The sequence below is a fragment of the Scyliorhinus canicula genome, chromosome 2 (genome assembly GCF_902713615.1).
Source record: "Scyliorhinus canicula chromosome 2, sScyCan1.1, whole genome shotgun sequence".
In the NCBI taxonomy this organism is placed as follows: domain Eukaryota; kingdom Metazoa; phylum Chordata; class Chondrichthyes; order Carcharhiniformes; family Scyliorhinidae; genus Scyliorhinus; species Scyliorhinus canicula.
The window spans coordinates 276,713,116-276,729,838 of NC_052147.1; the positions used below are offsets into that span (position 1 = coordinate 276,713,116).

The 16,723-nt window shown below is 50.2% G+C and overlaps 1 protein-coding gene across 2 annotated transcripts in view; it reads right to left on the minus strand.

The window, feature by feature from the left end:
• The window catches only part of si:dkey-91i10.2 (uncharacterized protein LOC555224 homolog), a 213,505-nt gene that overhangs the window by 20,834 nt on the left and 175,948 nt on the right, over positions 1 to 16,723 (minus strand). For both annotated transcript variants that reach the window (XM_038790098.1, XM_038790099.1), the window contains exons 4-5: positions 6,606 to 6,774; positions 4,374 to 4,581 (exon numbers count right to left, since the gene is read on the minus strand). In XM_038790098.1, coding sequence (XP_038646026.1) covers positions 4,374 to 4,581; positions 6,606 to 6,774 — 377 coding nt within the window. The remainder of the gene's footprint in view (positions 1 to 4,373; positions 4,582 to 6,605; positions 6,775 to 16,723) is intronic.

Sequence of the window (16,723 nt, forward strand, 5' to 3'; positions counted from 1 at the left end):
CTCTCTTTGAAATGGCTGACCCCACATCCTGAAGCTATGGCTCCTTATTCCAGATTCTTCAGTCAGGTGGAAGCTCCTCAGACTCTGCATTGTCAAGCTCTCTCCTGAATTTTTAACACGTCAATGAAATCGACTCTCATTCTTCGAGACTTCACAGAGAATATAGACCCAAGTGATCATTTTTTCACGTAAGGGGCAGCAAGTTATTTGATTTGGAATGGGGAGGGGCATAAAATTCTCGCCATACTCTCTAGTCATCCAATAACCCTCGACAGCACACTGAATGGGCGCTCTGGATATACATAGAATTCATAAAACCCCTAAGGTGCAGAAGGAGACCATTCAGCCCATCGGATCTGCACCGACCCTCGGAAAGAGCACCCTACCTATTCCCACTCCTCAGCACTATCCCTGTAACCCCACCAAAACCTGCACATCTTTGGACACTAAGGGGCAATTCGGCATGGCCAATCCACTTCTTTGGACTGTGAGAGTAAACCGGAGCACCCGGAGGAAACCCATGCAGACACGGGGAGAATGTGCAAACTCCACACAGACAGCCACCCGAGGGTAGAATTGAACCCCGGTCCCTGACGCAGTGAGGCAGCAGTGATAACCACTGTGCCGCCCACAGATGTGAACCTCTCTGGCCAACCTTTGTTGCTTATCCCTAATTGCCCCTTGAACTGAGTGGTATATTGGGCCATTTAACAGTCAACCACATTACTGTGAATCTCCAGTCACATGTAGGCCAGACCAGATCTGAATGGCAGATTCCCTTCCCGAAATGGACATGGTCTAATTTTTTCCACAATATTTTCACGGTCACCATTATGAGACTGGCTTTCAATTCCAGATTTATTAATTGAGTTTGAATTCCAGCAACTGCCAGAGTGGGATTTGAACCCGTGTTCCCAGAGCATTCACCTTGGACTCTGGATTACTAGTCCAGTGACTTTACCACCACACCATCTCCACATGTTGATCCCAGTTGCAGTACCCCTTCTGCCTGACATTGTTTAACTCAACACAGGGTTTGCACTTTGCATCTGTTCGACATCACTCAGCCACTAAGTGTTCCGTTCACTGGAAAAGCCAGAAATCAGGGCCTGAAGAACCAAGAGGTTCCTTGCGTTCCACTGCCCCATCTTGTCCCTCATTCCTCTCCACAAGTATAATGATACAGAAATTGCAACATCGTGGAACTTTGAAACAGTTTTTTTTCATAGAATTTACAGTGCAGAAGGAGGCCATTCGGCCCATCGAGTCTGCACCGGCTCCTGGAAAGAGCACCCTACCCAAGGTTAGCACTTCCACCCTATCCCCATAACCCAGTAACCCCACCCAACACTAAGGGCAATTTTGGACACTAAGGGCAATTTATCATGGCCAATCCACCTAACCTGCACATCTTTGGACTGTGGGAGAAAACCGGAGCACCCGGAGGAAACCCACGCACACACGGGGAGGATGTGCAGACTCCGCACAGACAGAGACCCAAGCCGGAATCGAACCTGGGACCCTGGAGCTGTGAAGCGATCGTGCTATCCACAATGCTACCGTGCTACCGAACTTGAACATGACTGGAAAAAGTGACAGGTTAACAGAGAACAAAGAACAATACACCACAGGAACAGGCCCCTCAGCCCTCCAAACCTGTACTGGTCATGATACCAACCTTGGCCCAAACCCTCAGCAATTCCTTGTGCCGTGTCCCTCTATGCCCATCCTACCCGTGTGTTTGTCAACATTCCTTTTGAACGCCGTTAACGTATCTGCTTCCACTACCTCCCTTGGCAATGCATTCCAGGCATTCACCACCCTCTGCATAAAAAACATGCCTCGTACATCTCCTCTAACCTTTGCCCTACGGACCTTAAACCTATGCCCCCTGGTGGACTGACCCCTCCACCCTGGAAAAGAGTGCCTGCACATCCACTCTAACCATGCCCTCATAATCCTGTAGACCTCTACCAGGTCACCCCTCAACCTCCGTCTTTCTAATGAAAGCAGTCTGAGTCTATTCAGCCTCTCCACATAGTTAACACCCTCCAGACCAGGCAACATCCTGGTAAACCTCCTCTGCACCCTTTCCAAAACCTCCACATCCTTCTGGTAGTGTGCCGACCAGAATTGTGCGCAATATTCCAAGTGCGGCCTTACCAAGGTTCTATACAACTGTACCATGACTGGCCAGTTTTTATACTCGATGCCCCGTCCAAAGAAGGAAAGCATTCCGTATGCTTTCTTGACTACCTTGTCCACTTTTGTTGCCACCTTCAAAGGTCTGTGGACCTGCATGTCCAGATCTCTCTGACTTTCTATATTCCTAAGAGTTTTACCATTTACGGTATATTTCCCTTCTTTGATAGACCTACCAAAATGCATTATCTCACATTTGTCCAGATTAAACTCCATTTGCCATTTCTCTGCCCAAGTCTCCAACCTATCTATATCCTGCTGTGTTCTCTGACAATCCTCAACACTATCTGCCACTCCACCAACCTTGGTGTCATCCGCAAACTTACTAATCAGACCCGCTACATTTTCCTCCAGATCATTTATGTACACCTCCAATGAGAATACAACGATATCAGTCAAGGCCCTGGCAATTTCCTCCTTTGCTTCCCTCAGTATTTGGGGATAAATCCCATCCGGCCCAAGAGACCCATCTACCTTAATATCCTTTAAAAGACCCAACATCCCTTCCTTCTCAATTTTAAATGTTGCTGAAGCTTTTCCTTTTGCACTCATCAAAACAAACACAAGAACACCAAATTTTAAACGATCGCAACAATTCATACCACAGGAGATAAAAGTGCTGACTGGTTGGCAAGTTGACACTGATTGGCCGAGATGTTGCCATCCAGTAAGCAATGGAGAACTATTGGCTCTCCAAACTCCCAGATCATTCAACACAGGTATAAGGCTTGAACATATTCCTTTTTTGTTGTTGCAAAAAACGGGTCCCTGTGTATGAATGTATGTCACTTCTAGCAAGTGTAAACGAGCCACATTATCAGCTTGAGTGATTATCTTAACTTTATTGTTAGCGTAGCAATTAGCACACTCAGGGTTGTTCAGCAAGTACTGCCCAATCGTGGAATCATATCTAACAACAACAGTCTTGGGCTTTGCAGGTGCAGCCTGGTTGAGTACAACCTGTTGCGAACAGTTTTTTCTTTCTTTTCAGCAATATTCAACTTTGAAACATATGATTTGTTGTCAACTTTGGCATAATGGGTCGCTACTCCTTCCTCTGAGTCAAGAAGGTTGTGTACTCAAATCCCACTCCAGGAACTTAAGTGCTTAATCTTAGCTGATGCTCCCAGTGCAGTGCAGGGGAGAGTGTTGCACTGCCAGAGGTTCCAACCTCCACTTTAAACTAAGGGCCTGATTTTAACGCTGCATTGGAATCGTTTGGAGCGAGATAAAGTCTCATCCACGAGTGCCTACCAAATATGGCCATGGGATCTTTTACATCTTCCTGAGAGGGCAGGGGGGCCTCAATTTAACATCTCTTCCTAAAGTTAGCACTGTTGACAGTGCAGCACCCCCTCAACAGTGCTACCGGAATGTCATCCTAGATTAAAGGGAAGAAATACATTTAACAATATTTGACGGATGTCACGGTGGCACAGTGGTTAGCACTGCTGCCTCCCAACGCCAGGGTCCCGGATTCAATTCAGGTCTCGGGTCACTGTCTGTGCGAAGTCTGCACGCTCACCTCGTGTGTGCGTGGGTTTCTTCCGGGTGCTCCGGTTTCTTCCTACAGTCCAAAGATGTGCAGGTTAGGTGGATTGGCCATGCTAAATTGCCCATAGTGTCCAAAAGGTTAGGAGGGGTTATTGGGTTACAGGGAATAATAATAAAAATCTTTATTGTCACAAGTAGGCTTACATTAACACTACAATGAAGTTACTGTGAAAAGCCCCTAGTCGCCACATTCCGGCGCCTGTTCGGGTACACAGAGGGAGAATTCAGAATGTCCAATTCACCTAACAGTGTGTCTTTTGGGACTTCTGGGAGGAAACCGGAGCACCCGGAGGAAACCCACGCAGACACAGGGAGAATGTGCAGACTTATAGGGCGGAGGAGGGTGGAATAATTTCCAAGGGTCAGTGCAGAATCAATGGGCTGAATGGCCTCCTTCTGCACTGAATGAAGATGCCAAGCGGGCTCCACACTTAGCAGGCACCCTGTGGCACTCTCTGCCCCAGGGAAACACGCAAGACAGTGGAGCACCGCGACATGAACACATTTCTCCGCTGTATATTCTGAAGCAGAGCTTGACCCCCACCACCTTAATCAGAGGCAAGACAGCTCCCCAATGGAGCCACCCCACACCTTGAATTCTCAGCTGTTTTACCCACCGCTGCAATCCTTGTCTTGGCGTCTTTTCTGGCCGAGGCCCCAGGCAGCAGCCGCTATCCTCATCTCCAGCTGCTTTCGCTTGACCGCGTCGGCTGGCATGGGGTCGCTGAAATGGGGGCGCAGACGGCACTCGCGCTGGGCCTTGGCGGTGTCCGTGGTCCCATAGGCTGCATCAGAGCTCGACCTCCGACATCCGGGGAGGGAATGCTGAGGAAGAGGAATCAGGAATAGTCAAGATCATTGCGGGAACAAATGAAATGAAGTCCGAGTTAGAACGGCGCTGTTGTTCCAACTCGGGGACTGAGTGGCGATACTGGGAGAGGGGCTGCAGCAGAGCCACTGGGAGACAAGAAGGTCTGGGGTTTGCTGCATTATACGGCCAGTGTGATGAGTCGCATCTACCCTTCTTTCTCTGTCACATTCCCAGGCGACAAGAACATAAGAACTAGGAGCAGGAGTCGGCCATTCAGCCCCTCGAGTCTGCTCCGCCATTCAATACGATCATGGCCGATCTCCTCTCGGTCTCAACCCCACTTTCCTTCCTGTTCTCCATAACCCTTCAACCCATTACTAAACTAAAAATCTACCTCCTCCTTAAATTTACTCAAAGTCCCGGCACCCACTGCACCCTGGGGTCGTGAATTCCACAGCTTCATGACGCTTTCAGCGAAATAATTTCTCCTCATCTCTGCTTTAAATCTAGGACCCCTTATTCTAAAACTATGACCTCTCGTTCTATATCATCCCACAATACGCTAAGCATTTGTCTGCAGTCATTTCTGAAACAGGTCCCCTGAGGCTTATAGCTTGAGGAGGGAGCCACTCCACATGGCTGACCACAAGACTCTCCCGTTCTTACCGCCAGCCATTGGCGTGTTTGGAAGGATTTTGCAGGCTGACACTCACCCTGTTTGACCGCGTTACGAACGCACCTTCCTTGGCCATCAGGTCCTGGGGTAGGACTCGAACTCGGAGCTTCTGTCTCAGAAGCAGAAGACCTCCTATTCTATATATAGACTCCGTATATGGGCCGTCTCCATCCTATTCTTGTGCTACAGCCCTCGCTCCTTCCTTCCACCCCCCCCCCCCCCCCCCTTGTCCTCACTTTCCACTCCACCTGCCTCATTAGTCAACAGATCATCCTCCACCATTTCCATCACCTCCACCTTGGTGCCACCTTCAAACACATCTTTCCCTGGCCATTCAGCAGTCCAAAGGGACTGTTTTCCCCTCCGCGATTCCCTTGCCCACTTTTCAATTCCCCCCTCCCCCAACATCCCCTCCTCTTCCCACAGCACCTTCTCACACAGGTGCAAGGTGTGCAATACCAGCTCTTTCACGTCCCGTCCCCCCCCCCCCCCCCCCCCCCCCCTTCCCACCGTGCAGGGCCTTGAACATTCCACCCCGGAGAAGCAGCGATCTGCTTGCGCTTTCAATTCCATTTCTCAGCTTGCCCGTTCCATCTGCAAGTGTAATCCTGACCTTCTGGCCATCTGTCAACTTCATGCTCTCTTCCACTCTGACCTCTCGACCTTTGGCCTACTACACTATTCCAATGGAGCTCAATGGAAGTTTGAGGAACATCACCTCAATCTTCAATTTGGCATTTCACAGCTTTCGGACTCAACGCTGAGTTGAATAATTTCAGACCGTAACAAACATCCTCAATTTCTTTAACCGCAGTTGTTGATAATGATCGTTTCACACCTCCCCTCGACCCATTATGTCCTATTACCCCCTTTTGCCTTGTACCATCATCTCTTGTGTCATTCAATCTCTCCTTTGCTCTTTTTCCCGCTCCTGGGTATTCATTATTCAATACGTAAACCAGCTGAATCCCTCAACTTGGGTTTCGTTGTCACACGTTGGTATCTGTGGTAGACTAATTGAGAGAGATGGATCGTTATAATTAGCCAACAGCTCCATCATCATTGTTTTATGCGACTACCAGGATGGTAGAAGGCATACTCGATAGACCGTGATCTTCCCCCTGTTTAGCAATTCCCCATGTTGCCACGTTCCCACCATTGCTTCTCTCATGAGTCCATCAACAACATAATGCGTCAAGTTGCCACATAGCTGGCACCTAATGCGGCCTGTGTCGGCATCAAGCTGCAATTAGTCACCAACCAGCCTCCTCATCTTACTTGCTTGCCCACTAGGGTAAATCTTCGGCTCGGCTAATTGTTCTCGCCTCACAGCTGAAAGCAATAAAGGGCCAGCTTATTTACACAGTCTGTCTGCCGATGAACACCAGCAGGCTTCCGATTGCCTTCTGCGCCGCAATCCAGGGTTGCCGTGGAGACCGGGCCTGATTGATTGTCCTGTTCATTGACGGTGATGTCATCCACCAGCTCCTGGTGATGGGATGACTGTACGGCTGCAGAGTCCGCAGTGCAGCTGTTAAAGGAAGCACAACGCATTGATCAAAACAAACCACATCGCCAAATTCTTTAATTGCAACCTTTCGGAACACTTGTCGGATGTACAGTTACACCCATGTCAGACACGCACACTGCCTGTTAATAGCTTTCTGTGGTACTTCTGATTCTGGGATGCTTACTTGTTGCATGGTTTGAAATAAAAGGAAAAGACTTGCATTTCTATAGCATCCTTTGTGACCTCAGGATGACCCATTAGCACGTCACAGCCAATTAAGTCATTTTGAAGTGTTGTCACTGCTGTAATGTAGCGAAACATGTCAGCCAATCTGTACACAGCAAGATCCAACAACAAACAATTTTTAATTGTTTAATGGCTTTAATTTTCCAAAATTTCCTAAATTCGGGGAAGATTCCATTGGATTGGAAACTAGCAAGTGTAACCCCTACATTCAAAAAGGCAGGAAGCCACAGGCCAGTTAGTTTCACATCTCTCTTGGAGAAAAATGTTAAAAGCTATTATTCAAGGCGTTATACAGCAGGGCAGTTAGAAAATCTCAGGGCAATCAGGCAGAGTCAACATGATTTTGTGAAAGGGAAATAGTGTCTTTTGGAGATCTCTGAATTCACATATGCTGTGGATAAAGGTGAACAGGTGGATGTACTGTACTCGGATTTCCAGAAGGCATTTGATAAGGTGACATAACAAAGATTATTGCAGAAGATATAAACTCATGGTATGGGGGTAGCATATTGGCATGGATGGACGTTTGGCCAGTTAACAGGAAGCGGAGCATTGTCACAAATGGATCTTTTTTCTGGTTGGCAGAGTGTAACGAGTGGTGTACCACATGAATAAAGCACTTATTTCCAGCATGGTACTTCAATTGATTACATATATAGGGGCTGGTTTAGCACAGTGGGCTAAACAGCTGGCTTGTAATGCAGAACAATGCCAGCAGCGCAGGTTCAATTCGCGTACCAGCCTCCCCGAACTGGCGGTGGAATGTGGCGACTAGGGACTTTTCACAGTAACTTCATTTGAAGCCTACTTGTGGCAATAAGCGATTATTATTATATTATTAAATGACTTGGATGAAGGAACTGAATTTGTTTGCTAAATTTTCCGGTGATACAAAGATAGGTAGGGCAGCAAGTTGTGAAGAGGACATAAGGGGGCGACAAAGGGACATGACTAGTTTATGTGAATGAACAAAGATCAGTGAAATATGGGCAAATGTGAAATTGTCCATTTTGGCAGGCAAAATAAAAAAGAAGCATATTGGGTGGGATGCTCCAATCCCGCGGCAGAGTGTCCACGCCGTCGTAAACGCCTTCGTAAACGCCGTTGTGTTTAACGACGGCATGAACAGGCCGCTCCCACGTTTAATTCTGGCCCCTCCACGGTGCTGGAGTGGTTCGCGCCGCTCCAGCTGCAGATCCCAGCACAAACTGTGCGCCACGGAATCCGTGCATGCGTAGTTGCGCCGGCGCCAACGAGGACATTTGCAGTGGCACCGGTGCCAACGTGCGTATGCGCAGTGGCCTCCTTCAACGCGCCGGCCCCGATGCAACATGGCGCAGGGATACAGGGGCCGGCGCGTAGGAAAGGAGGCCCCCAGCCAGAGAGGCCAGCCCGCCGATCGGTAGGCCCCGATCGTGGGCCAGGCCACATTGGAGCTGCCCCCAGGGTCGGACCCTCCCTTCCCCCCCCAAAGGCCGCCACCCGACCCTTACACGCCGAAGTCCCACCGGCCTAGAGCAGGTTAGAACGGCGTCGGCGGGACTCAGCTCTTTTCTTACAGCCACCCGGCCCATCCGAGCCGGAGAATCAGTGGGCCGGCTGCGTAGAGCGGCCCGCGACCGACGCCGCGCCAACCACGCCGGTGCCAATGGCGTTGAATCACGTACCAGCGTCAGGGCGGCATAGACCGATTCGTGGCGTGGCCCGCCGGCGATTCTCCGACCCAGCGCGGGGTCAGAGAATCCCGCCCATTCTCTAAATGCAGGGCATGATTTCAAAATTTGAGGTTGATAGGAAGATTGGAAGTGCTGTTAACTGTGATGAGATAGTCTTGAATTTCAAAAGGACAGACATCCTGGTGGATTGGGCAGACAAGTGGCAGATGAAGGTCAATGCAGCGAAGTGGACTATGTAAAGTTAAAGCGCATGGGATTGCGGGTAGTGCCTTGAGATGGATAGAAATCTTGTTAGACAGGGAGCAAAAAGTTGGAAGAAAGAGAAAGACATTGGGCGCGATTCTCCCAAACAGGGAGAAATCGTAAGGCTGGCGTCAAAAACGGGCGGGTTTGACGCCAGCCTCCCCCCCCCCGACCGGGAACCGATTCTGGTCCCCGGTCGGGGCTAGCATTCCGCGGCCGTGAACTCCGGCATCGCGGGCTTAACGAATTTCGTTAAGCCCGCTTGCCAGAGTTTGCGATGGCTGACGCGTCGCATGACGTCAGCTGCGCATGCGCGGATTGGAAGACTCCAACCCGCGCATGAGCGGATGACGTCATCGCGCATTTGCACGAAACCCGCGCATGCGCGGACCGGGATGCCCCTCAGCCGCCCCGCGAATTGATACAGCGGGGCGGCAGAAGGACAAAGAGTGCGCGGGAATCGGACCCGCTGCCCGCGATTGGTGCCCACCGATCACGGGCCCATGGCACCCTTGGCACGGCCGTGGTACTGCCGTGCCAATCGGTGCCATGGTTGCCAAGATCGGGACTTTACGGCCGTTTTTACGAACGGCCAGACCAGGTGTGTTTGCCGTTCGTAAAAACGGCCGTAAAGGGCTTGGACTTCGGCCCATCGGCCAGCTGAGAATCGCTGCTCGCCGTAAAAAAACGGCGGCAGCGATTCGTGTCGGGAGTCGGGCGTGGGGGGGGGGGAGAATAGCGGGAGGGCGTCAGACTAGCGTGGCCGTAAAAATTTACGACCCCCGCTATTCTCCGCACCGTCGTGAGTGCGGAGAATTGCGCCCATTATTTGGACATTCTGAATTCTCCCTCGGTGTACCGGAATGTGGCGACTAGGGGCTTTTCACAGTAACTTCATTGCGGTGTTAATGTAAGTCTACTTGTGACAAAAAAGATTATTATTACTTGAGGAAGGATGTGAAGGTATTGGAAAGAGTACAGCGGAAATTCACAAGAATTATGAACAACGCGAGCTCTTTGGATAGACTGGAGAGGTTGGGTCTGTTTTCCTTGGAGGAAAGAAGGCTAAGAGACTTGATCGGCGTATTCAGGATCCTGAGGGGTATGGACAGGGTAAATAGGCAGAAACTCTTCCCTCTCAAGAGAACGTCAGGAACTAGAGGGCACAGATTCAAAATAAGGGACAAAAGGAGAAGCGATATGAGGGAAAACATTATTTAAGGAAGGATTTTATACTTAAGGAAGGATGTAAATGCATTAGAAGCTGTTCAGAGAAGGTTTACCAGACCATCACCAGAAATGGGGAAAGGTTGGAGAAGTTAAGGTTTTATCTACTGGAGTTTCGAAGAATAAGAGGCGACTAGATTGAAACCTTTAAGATCCTGAGGGATCAGGCAGGGACAATCCGCCCACTTTCTTTAAATATCTTTAAGGGAGAGCTGGATAGATTCTTGACAAGTATTTTCATAGAATTTACAGTGCAGAAGGAGACCATTTGGCCCATCGGGTCTGCACTGGCCCTTCCAAAGAGCACCCTACTCAAGCCCACATACCTACCCTATCCCCGGAACCCCCACTTAACCTTTTTGGACACTAAGGGCAATTTAGCACGGCCAATCTACCTAACTCGCACATCTTTGGAGTGTGGGAGGAATCCGGAGCACCCGGAGGAAACCCACGCACACACAGGGAGAGCATGCAGACTCCGCACAGTGACCCAAGCCGGGAATCGAACCTGGGACCCTGGAGCTGTGAAGCAACTGTGCTGACCACTATGTTCCCGTGCTGCCCACGTCTGTCAGTGAACGAAAGGTTATCAGGGGAACGTGGGAATGTGGAATTCTGTGGTAGTGAATTCCTACAGGCCACCACTCTCTGGGTGAAGGAATTTCACCTCATCTCTGTGCTAAATGGTCTACCCCGTATTCTCAAATTTTGACACCTAGGGCAAAATTCTTCGACCCCCCGCAGGGTCAGAGAATCGCCCGGGGCCGGCGAAAATCCCGCCCCCGCCGTGGCAGAAATTCTCCGCCACCCGGGAATGGGCGGGGGCGGGAATCACACCCCGCCGATTGGTGTGCCCTCTGTGCCGATCGGTGAGCCCCCTGCGGCGATTCTCCGGCCCACAATGGGCCGAAGTCCCGCCGCTGGGAGGCCTCTCCCGCCGCCGTGGTTTCAACCACCTCTGGTGGTGTCGGGATTGGCGGCGCGAGAGGGCCCCCGGGGTCCTGGGAGGGGCGCTGGGTGATCGGACCCCGGGGGGTGCCCCCACGGTGGCCAGGCCCGCGATCGGGGCACACCGATCGGCGGGCGGGCCAGTGCCGTGGGGGCACTCTTTTTCTTCCGCCAGCGACACGGCCTCTACCATGGCAGAGGCAAGAGAATCCCGTAGTGCGCATGCGCCGGTGGTGACGTCAGCGGCAGCTGACGCACTGGCGCATGCGCGAACTGGCGAAGGCCTTTCGGCCATCCCGATGCCGGCCGGCGTCAAAGGCCGCTGCCGCCAGTTTTGGCACCAGTCGGCGTGGCGCCAACCACTCCGGCATGGGCCTGGCCCCCAAAGGTGCCTCCCCCTTTGAGGAGGCCCGACGCCGGAGTGGTTGGCGCCACTCCGCTACGCCGGGACCCCCCCCACCCCGCCTGGTAGGGGAGAATCCCGGCCCTAGTTCTGGACACCCCCATCATCCTTCCTGCATCTACCTTGTCTAATCCTGTTAGAATTTTAAAGCTTTCAATGAAATCCCCCCTCATTCTTTTGAGCTCAAGCGAATATAATCCTAATCGACTCAATCTCTCCTCATACTTCAGTCCCGCTATCCCAGGAATCAGTCTGCTCAGGTTACAATCAGATCAGCCACGATCTTATCAAATGTTGGAACAGGCCCGAGGGGCCGAGTGGCCTACTCCTGCTCCTAATTGGTATGTTTGTAGCATTGGGGTGGGCGGGGCTATTTTGGCCCGCGTCCACCATCAGAGAGAATGGCGACATGGACACACAATCTGGGAAACGCGATTCTCGTCAGCGAGACTTCATTTCCCGATTTCATACAAACATAGAAAATAGGGGCAGGAGGAGGCTATTCGGCCCTTCGAGCCTGCTCCACCGTTCATTATGATCATGGCTGATCATCCATCTTAATAGCCTGTTCTCGCTCCCCCCCCCCCTATCCTTTGTTCCCTTTAGCCTTGAGAACTATATCTAAGTCCTTCTTGAAAACAATGTTTTGGCCTCTACTGCTTTCTGTGGTAGTGAATTCCACAGGCTACCACTCTCCTCATCTCTGTCCTAAATGGTCTACCCCGTATGCTCAGACTGTGACCCCTGGTTCTGGACACACCACCATCGGGAACATCGTTCCTGCATCTTACCCTGACCAGTCCTGTTAGAATTTTATAGGTTTCTATGAGATCCCCCCTCATTCTTCTGAACTCCAGTGAATACAATCCTTACAGATTCAATCTCACCTCATACGTCACTCCCACTATCCAGGAATCAGTCTGGTAAACCTTCGCTGCACTCCCTCTAGAGCAAGAACATCCTTCCTCAAATAAGGAGACCAAAACTGCACACAGTACTTCAGGCGTGGCCTCACCAAGGCCCTGTATAATCACAGCAACACATCCCTGCTCCTGTACTCAAATCCTCTCACAATGAAGGCCAACATACCATTTGCCTTATTTAATAATAATAATCTTTATCATTGTCACAAGTCGGCTTACATTAACACTGCAATGAAGTTACTGTGAAAAGCCCCTAGTCGCCACATTCCGGCGCCTGTTCGGGTACACAGAGGGAGAATTCAGAATGCCCAATTCACCTAACAGCACATCTTTCAGGACTTGTGGGAGGAAACTGGTGCACCCAGAGGAAACCCACGCAGACACGGGGAGAACGTGCATACTCCGCACAGACAGTGACCCAAGTAGGAATCAAACCCGGGACCCTGGCGCTGTGAAGCAACAGTGCTAACCACTGCCTGCCGCACATGTATGCTTAACTTCAGCGACTGGTGTGCGAGGACACCCAGGTCTTATTGCACAATCCCCTCTCTTACTTTATAGCCATTCAGATAATAATCTGCCTTCTTGCTTTTGTTACCAAAGTAGATAACATCACATTTATCCACATTATACGGCATCTGCCATGCATTTGTCCACTCACTCAGCCTGTCCAAATCTCACTGAAGGATCTCTGCATCCTCCTCACAGCTCACCCTCCCACCCAGCTTTGTGTCATCTGAAAATTTGGAGATATTACATTTGGTTCCCTCATCTAAATCATTGATATACATTCTGAATAGCTGGAGTCCTAGCACTGATCCCAGAAGTAACCCACTAATCACAACCTGCCACTTGGAAAAATACGTATGTATCTCTCCTCTTTGTTTTCTATCCATCTCAATCTACTACCCCATGTTTTAATTTTGCATGCTCATCCTTCTGAAAGCTTTCTGAATGTCCAGATAAACCACATCCACTGTCTCCCCCTCATTAACCCCCCTAGTTATGTCCTCAAAGAATTCCAGTAGATTTGTCAAGTATGATTTCCCTTTCGCAAATCCATGTTGGCTCTCTCCCATTCTGCCACTATTTTCCAAGTGCTCCGTGAATAAATATTTTATACATTAGCTACCCTCCAATATGTAAGAACTGCCCCAGTTTCTGTAGAATCTTGGAAGATGATCAGCAATCCATCCATTATTTCTGGGGCCCCTTCCTCAAGTAAACTGGCATGTAGATTATCAGGCCCTAGGTGTTTATCAACCTTCAATCCCATCAATCTCCCCAAAACCATTTTCCTGCTAATACTGATTTCTTGCACTTATTCCCTCTCACTAAACCCTTTCTGGTATGTTATTTATATCCTCTTTTGTGAAGACAGAACCAAAGTATGTATTTAATTGGTCAGCCATTTCTTTGTTCCCCATTATAAATTCCCCTGTTTTTGACTGTAAGGGACCTACATTTGTCTTCCCCAATCTTTTTCTCTTCACATACATATAGAAAATCGGTTTTTATGTTCTCTGCAAGCTTACTCTTGCACTCTATTTATAAGGGCTGGTTTAGCTCAGTGGGCCAGACAGCAGGTTTGTGATGCAGAGCAAGGCTAGCAGCGCGGGTTCAATTCCCGTACCAGCTTATCCGAACAGGCGCCGGAATGTGATGAATAGTGGCTTTTCACAGTAACTTCATACTTGTGACAACAAAAGGTTATTATTATTTTCCCCTTGGTCTTTAATCAATCCCCTTGTCCTCCTTTGTTGAATTTTAAACTGCTCCCAATCCTCCGGCCTGCTGTTTTTTCTGACAAATTTGTTTGCCTCTTCCTTGGACCTAATACTGTCTCTAATACCCTTTGCAAGCCAAGGTTTGGCCACCTTTCTACTCTATTTTTGTGCCAGACAGGAATTAATAATTATTGCAGTTCACTCTTTGAATATTTGCCATTGGCTATCCATCGTCAGCCCTTTAAGTAACATGGAACATACAGTGCAGAAGGAGGCCATTTGGCCCATCAAGTCTGCACCGACCCACTTAAGCCCTCACTTCCACCCTATCCCCGTAACCCAATAACCCCTCCTAACCTTTTTGGTCACTAAGGGCAATTTATCATGGCCAATCCACCCAACCTGCACATCTTTGGACTTTTCCCAATCTATCATAGTCAACCCACGCTTTATACCACCATAGTTTCCTTTATTCAGATTCAGGAACCTAATCTCAGAATCAACTATGTCACTCTCCATCTTGATGAAGAACACTATCATATTGTGGTCATTCATCCTCAAGGGACCTCGCACAACGAGATATTAGTGTGCTACGAGCAGGGTAGCATAGTGGTTAGCACAATTGCTTCACAGCTCCAGGGTCCCAAGTTCGATTCCTGGCTGGGTCACTGTCTGTGCAGAGTCTGCACGTCCTCCCCGTGTGTGCGTGGGTTCCCTCCGGGTGCTCCGGTTTCCTCCCACAGTCCAAAGGTATGCAGGTTAGGTGGATTGGCCGTGTTAAATTGCCCTTAATGTCCAAAATTTCCCTTCGTGTTGGGTGGGGTTGCTGGGTTGTGGGGATAGGGTGGAGGTGCGGGCTTGTGTAGGGTGCTCTTTCCAAGAGCCGGTGCAGACTTGATGGGCCGAATGGCCTCCTTCTGCACTGTACAGTCTATGATTCTATGATTGCCAATTATCCCTTTCTCATTGCTCAATACCCAGTGCAGGATGGCCTGTTCTCTCGATGGTTCCTCAACCTGTTGGTCCAGAAAACCACCCCGTGTACATTCCAGGAATTCTTCCTCTCTGGCATTGTTACTAATTTGATTTGCCCAATCTATATGCAGATTAAGGTCACCCATAATTACAGATGTTCCTTTATTGCATGTGCCTCTAATTCCCTGGGGGGGCGCGGGGCGATCTGGCCCCGGGGGGTGCCCCCACGGTGGCCTGGCCTGCGATCGGGGCCCACCGATCCGCGGGCGAGCCTGTGCCGTGGGGGCACTCTTTTCCTACCCGCCGGCCGTGTTGGCCTCCGTGATGGCCGACGTGTAGGTGACCCCCCCCCCTGCTCACACGCGGGGATGACTTCAGCAGTCGCTGACGCTCCCGCGCATGCGCGGACTCTCGCCGGCCGGCAGAGTCCCTTCGGTTCTGGCTGGCGCGGTGTCAAAGGTCTTCCATGCCAGCCGGCGGGTCGCAAACCACTCCGCCGCTGGCCTAGCCCCTGAAGGTGTGGAGGATTCCGCACCTTCGGGGCAGCCCGACGCCGGAGTGGTTCGCGCCACTCCAGGACCCCCACCCCGCTGGGGACGGGAGAATCCCACCCAATATCTTTCCTCACTATTGTGTTAATTTCTTCTTTAACCAGCAATGCAACTCCATCACCTTTTCCAAGTTAGGGTGGTGAGTGACTTGGAGGAGAACCTCCAGCTGGTAGGGTTTCCAGGTATCTTCGGCCCTTGTCCTTCTGGATGGTAGTGGGCATGGGTTTGGAAGGTGCTGTCTAAGGAACCTTGGTGAGTTCCTGCAGTGCATCTTGTAGATGGTACATCCGGCTGCCACTGTTCGTCGGTAGTGGAGGGTTTGAATGTTTGTGGAAGGGGTGTCAATCAAGCGGGGCTGCTTTGTCCTGGATGGTGTTGAGCTTCTTGAGTGTTGTTGGAGCTGCACTCATCCGGGCAAGTGCGGAGTATTCCATCACACTCCTGAGTTGTGCCTTGTAGATGGTGGACAGACCTTGGGGAGTAAGGAGGTGAGTTCTTGATGTAAAATTCCGAGCCTCTGACCGGCTCTTGTAGTCACAGTATTAATGTGGCTAGTCTAGTTCAGTTTCTGGTCAATGGTAGACCCCCAGATGTTAATTATGGGGGATTCAGCGATGTTAATGCCATTGAATGTCAAGGGGTTATTGTTTGATTCTCTCTTATTGGAGATGGTCATTGCCTGGCGTTTGTGTGGCATGAATGTAACTTGCCACTTGTCAATCCAAGCCTGGATATTGTCTAGGTCTTGCTGCATTTGGACATGGACTGCATCAGTGTCTAAGGAGTGCTGATCATTATACAAACATCAGCGAACATCCCCACTTCTGACCTTATGTTGGAAGGAAGGTCATTAATAAAGCAGCTGAAGATGGTTGGGCCTAGGACACGACCCTGAGGAACTCCTGCAGTGAGGTCCTGGAGTTGAGATGATTGACCTCCAACCACCACAACCATCTTCCTTTGTGCCGGGTATGACTCCAACCAGCGGAGAGTTTCCCCCACCCTTATTTCCATTGACTTCAGTTTAGCTCGGGCTCCTTGATGCCACACT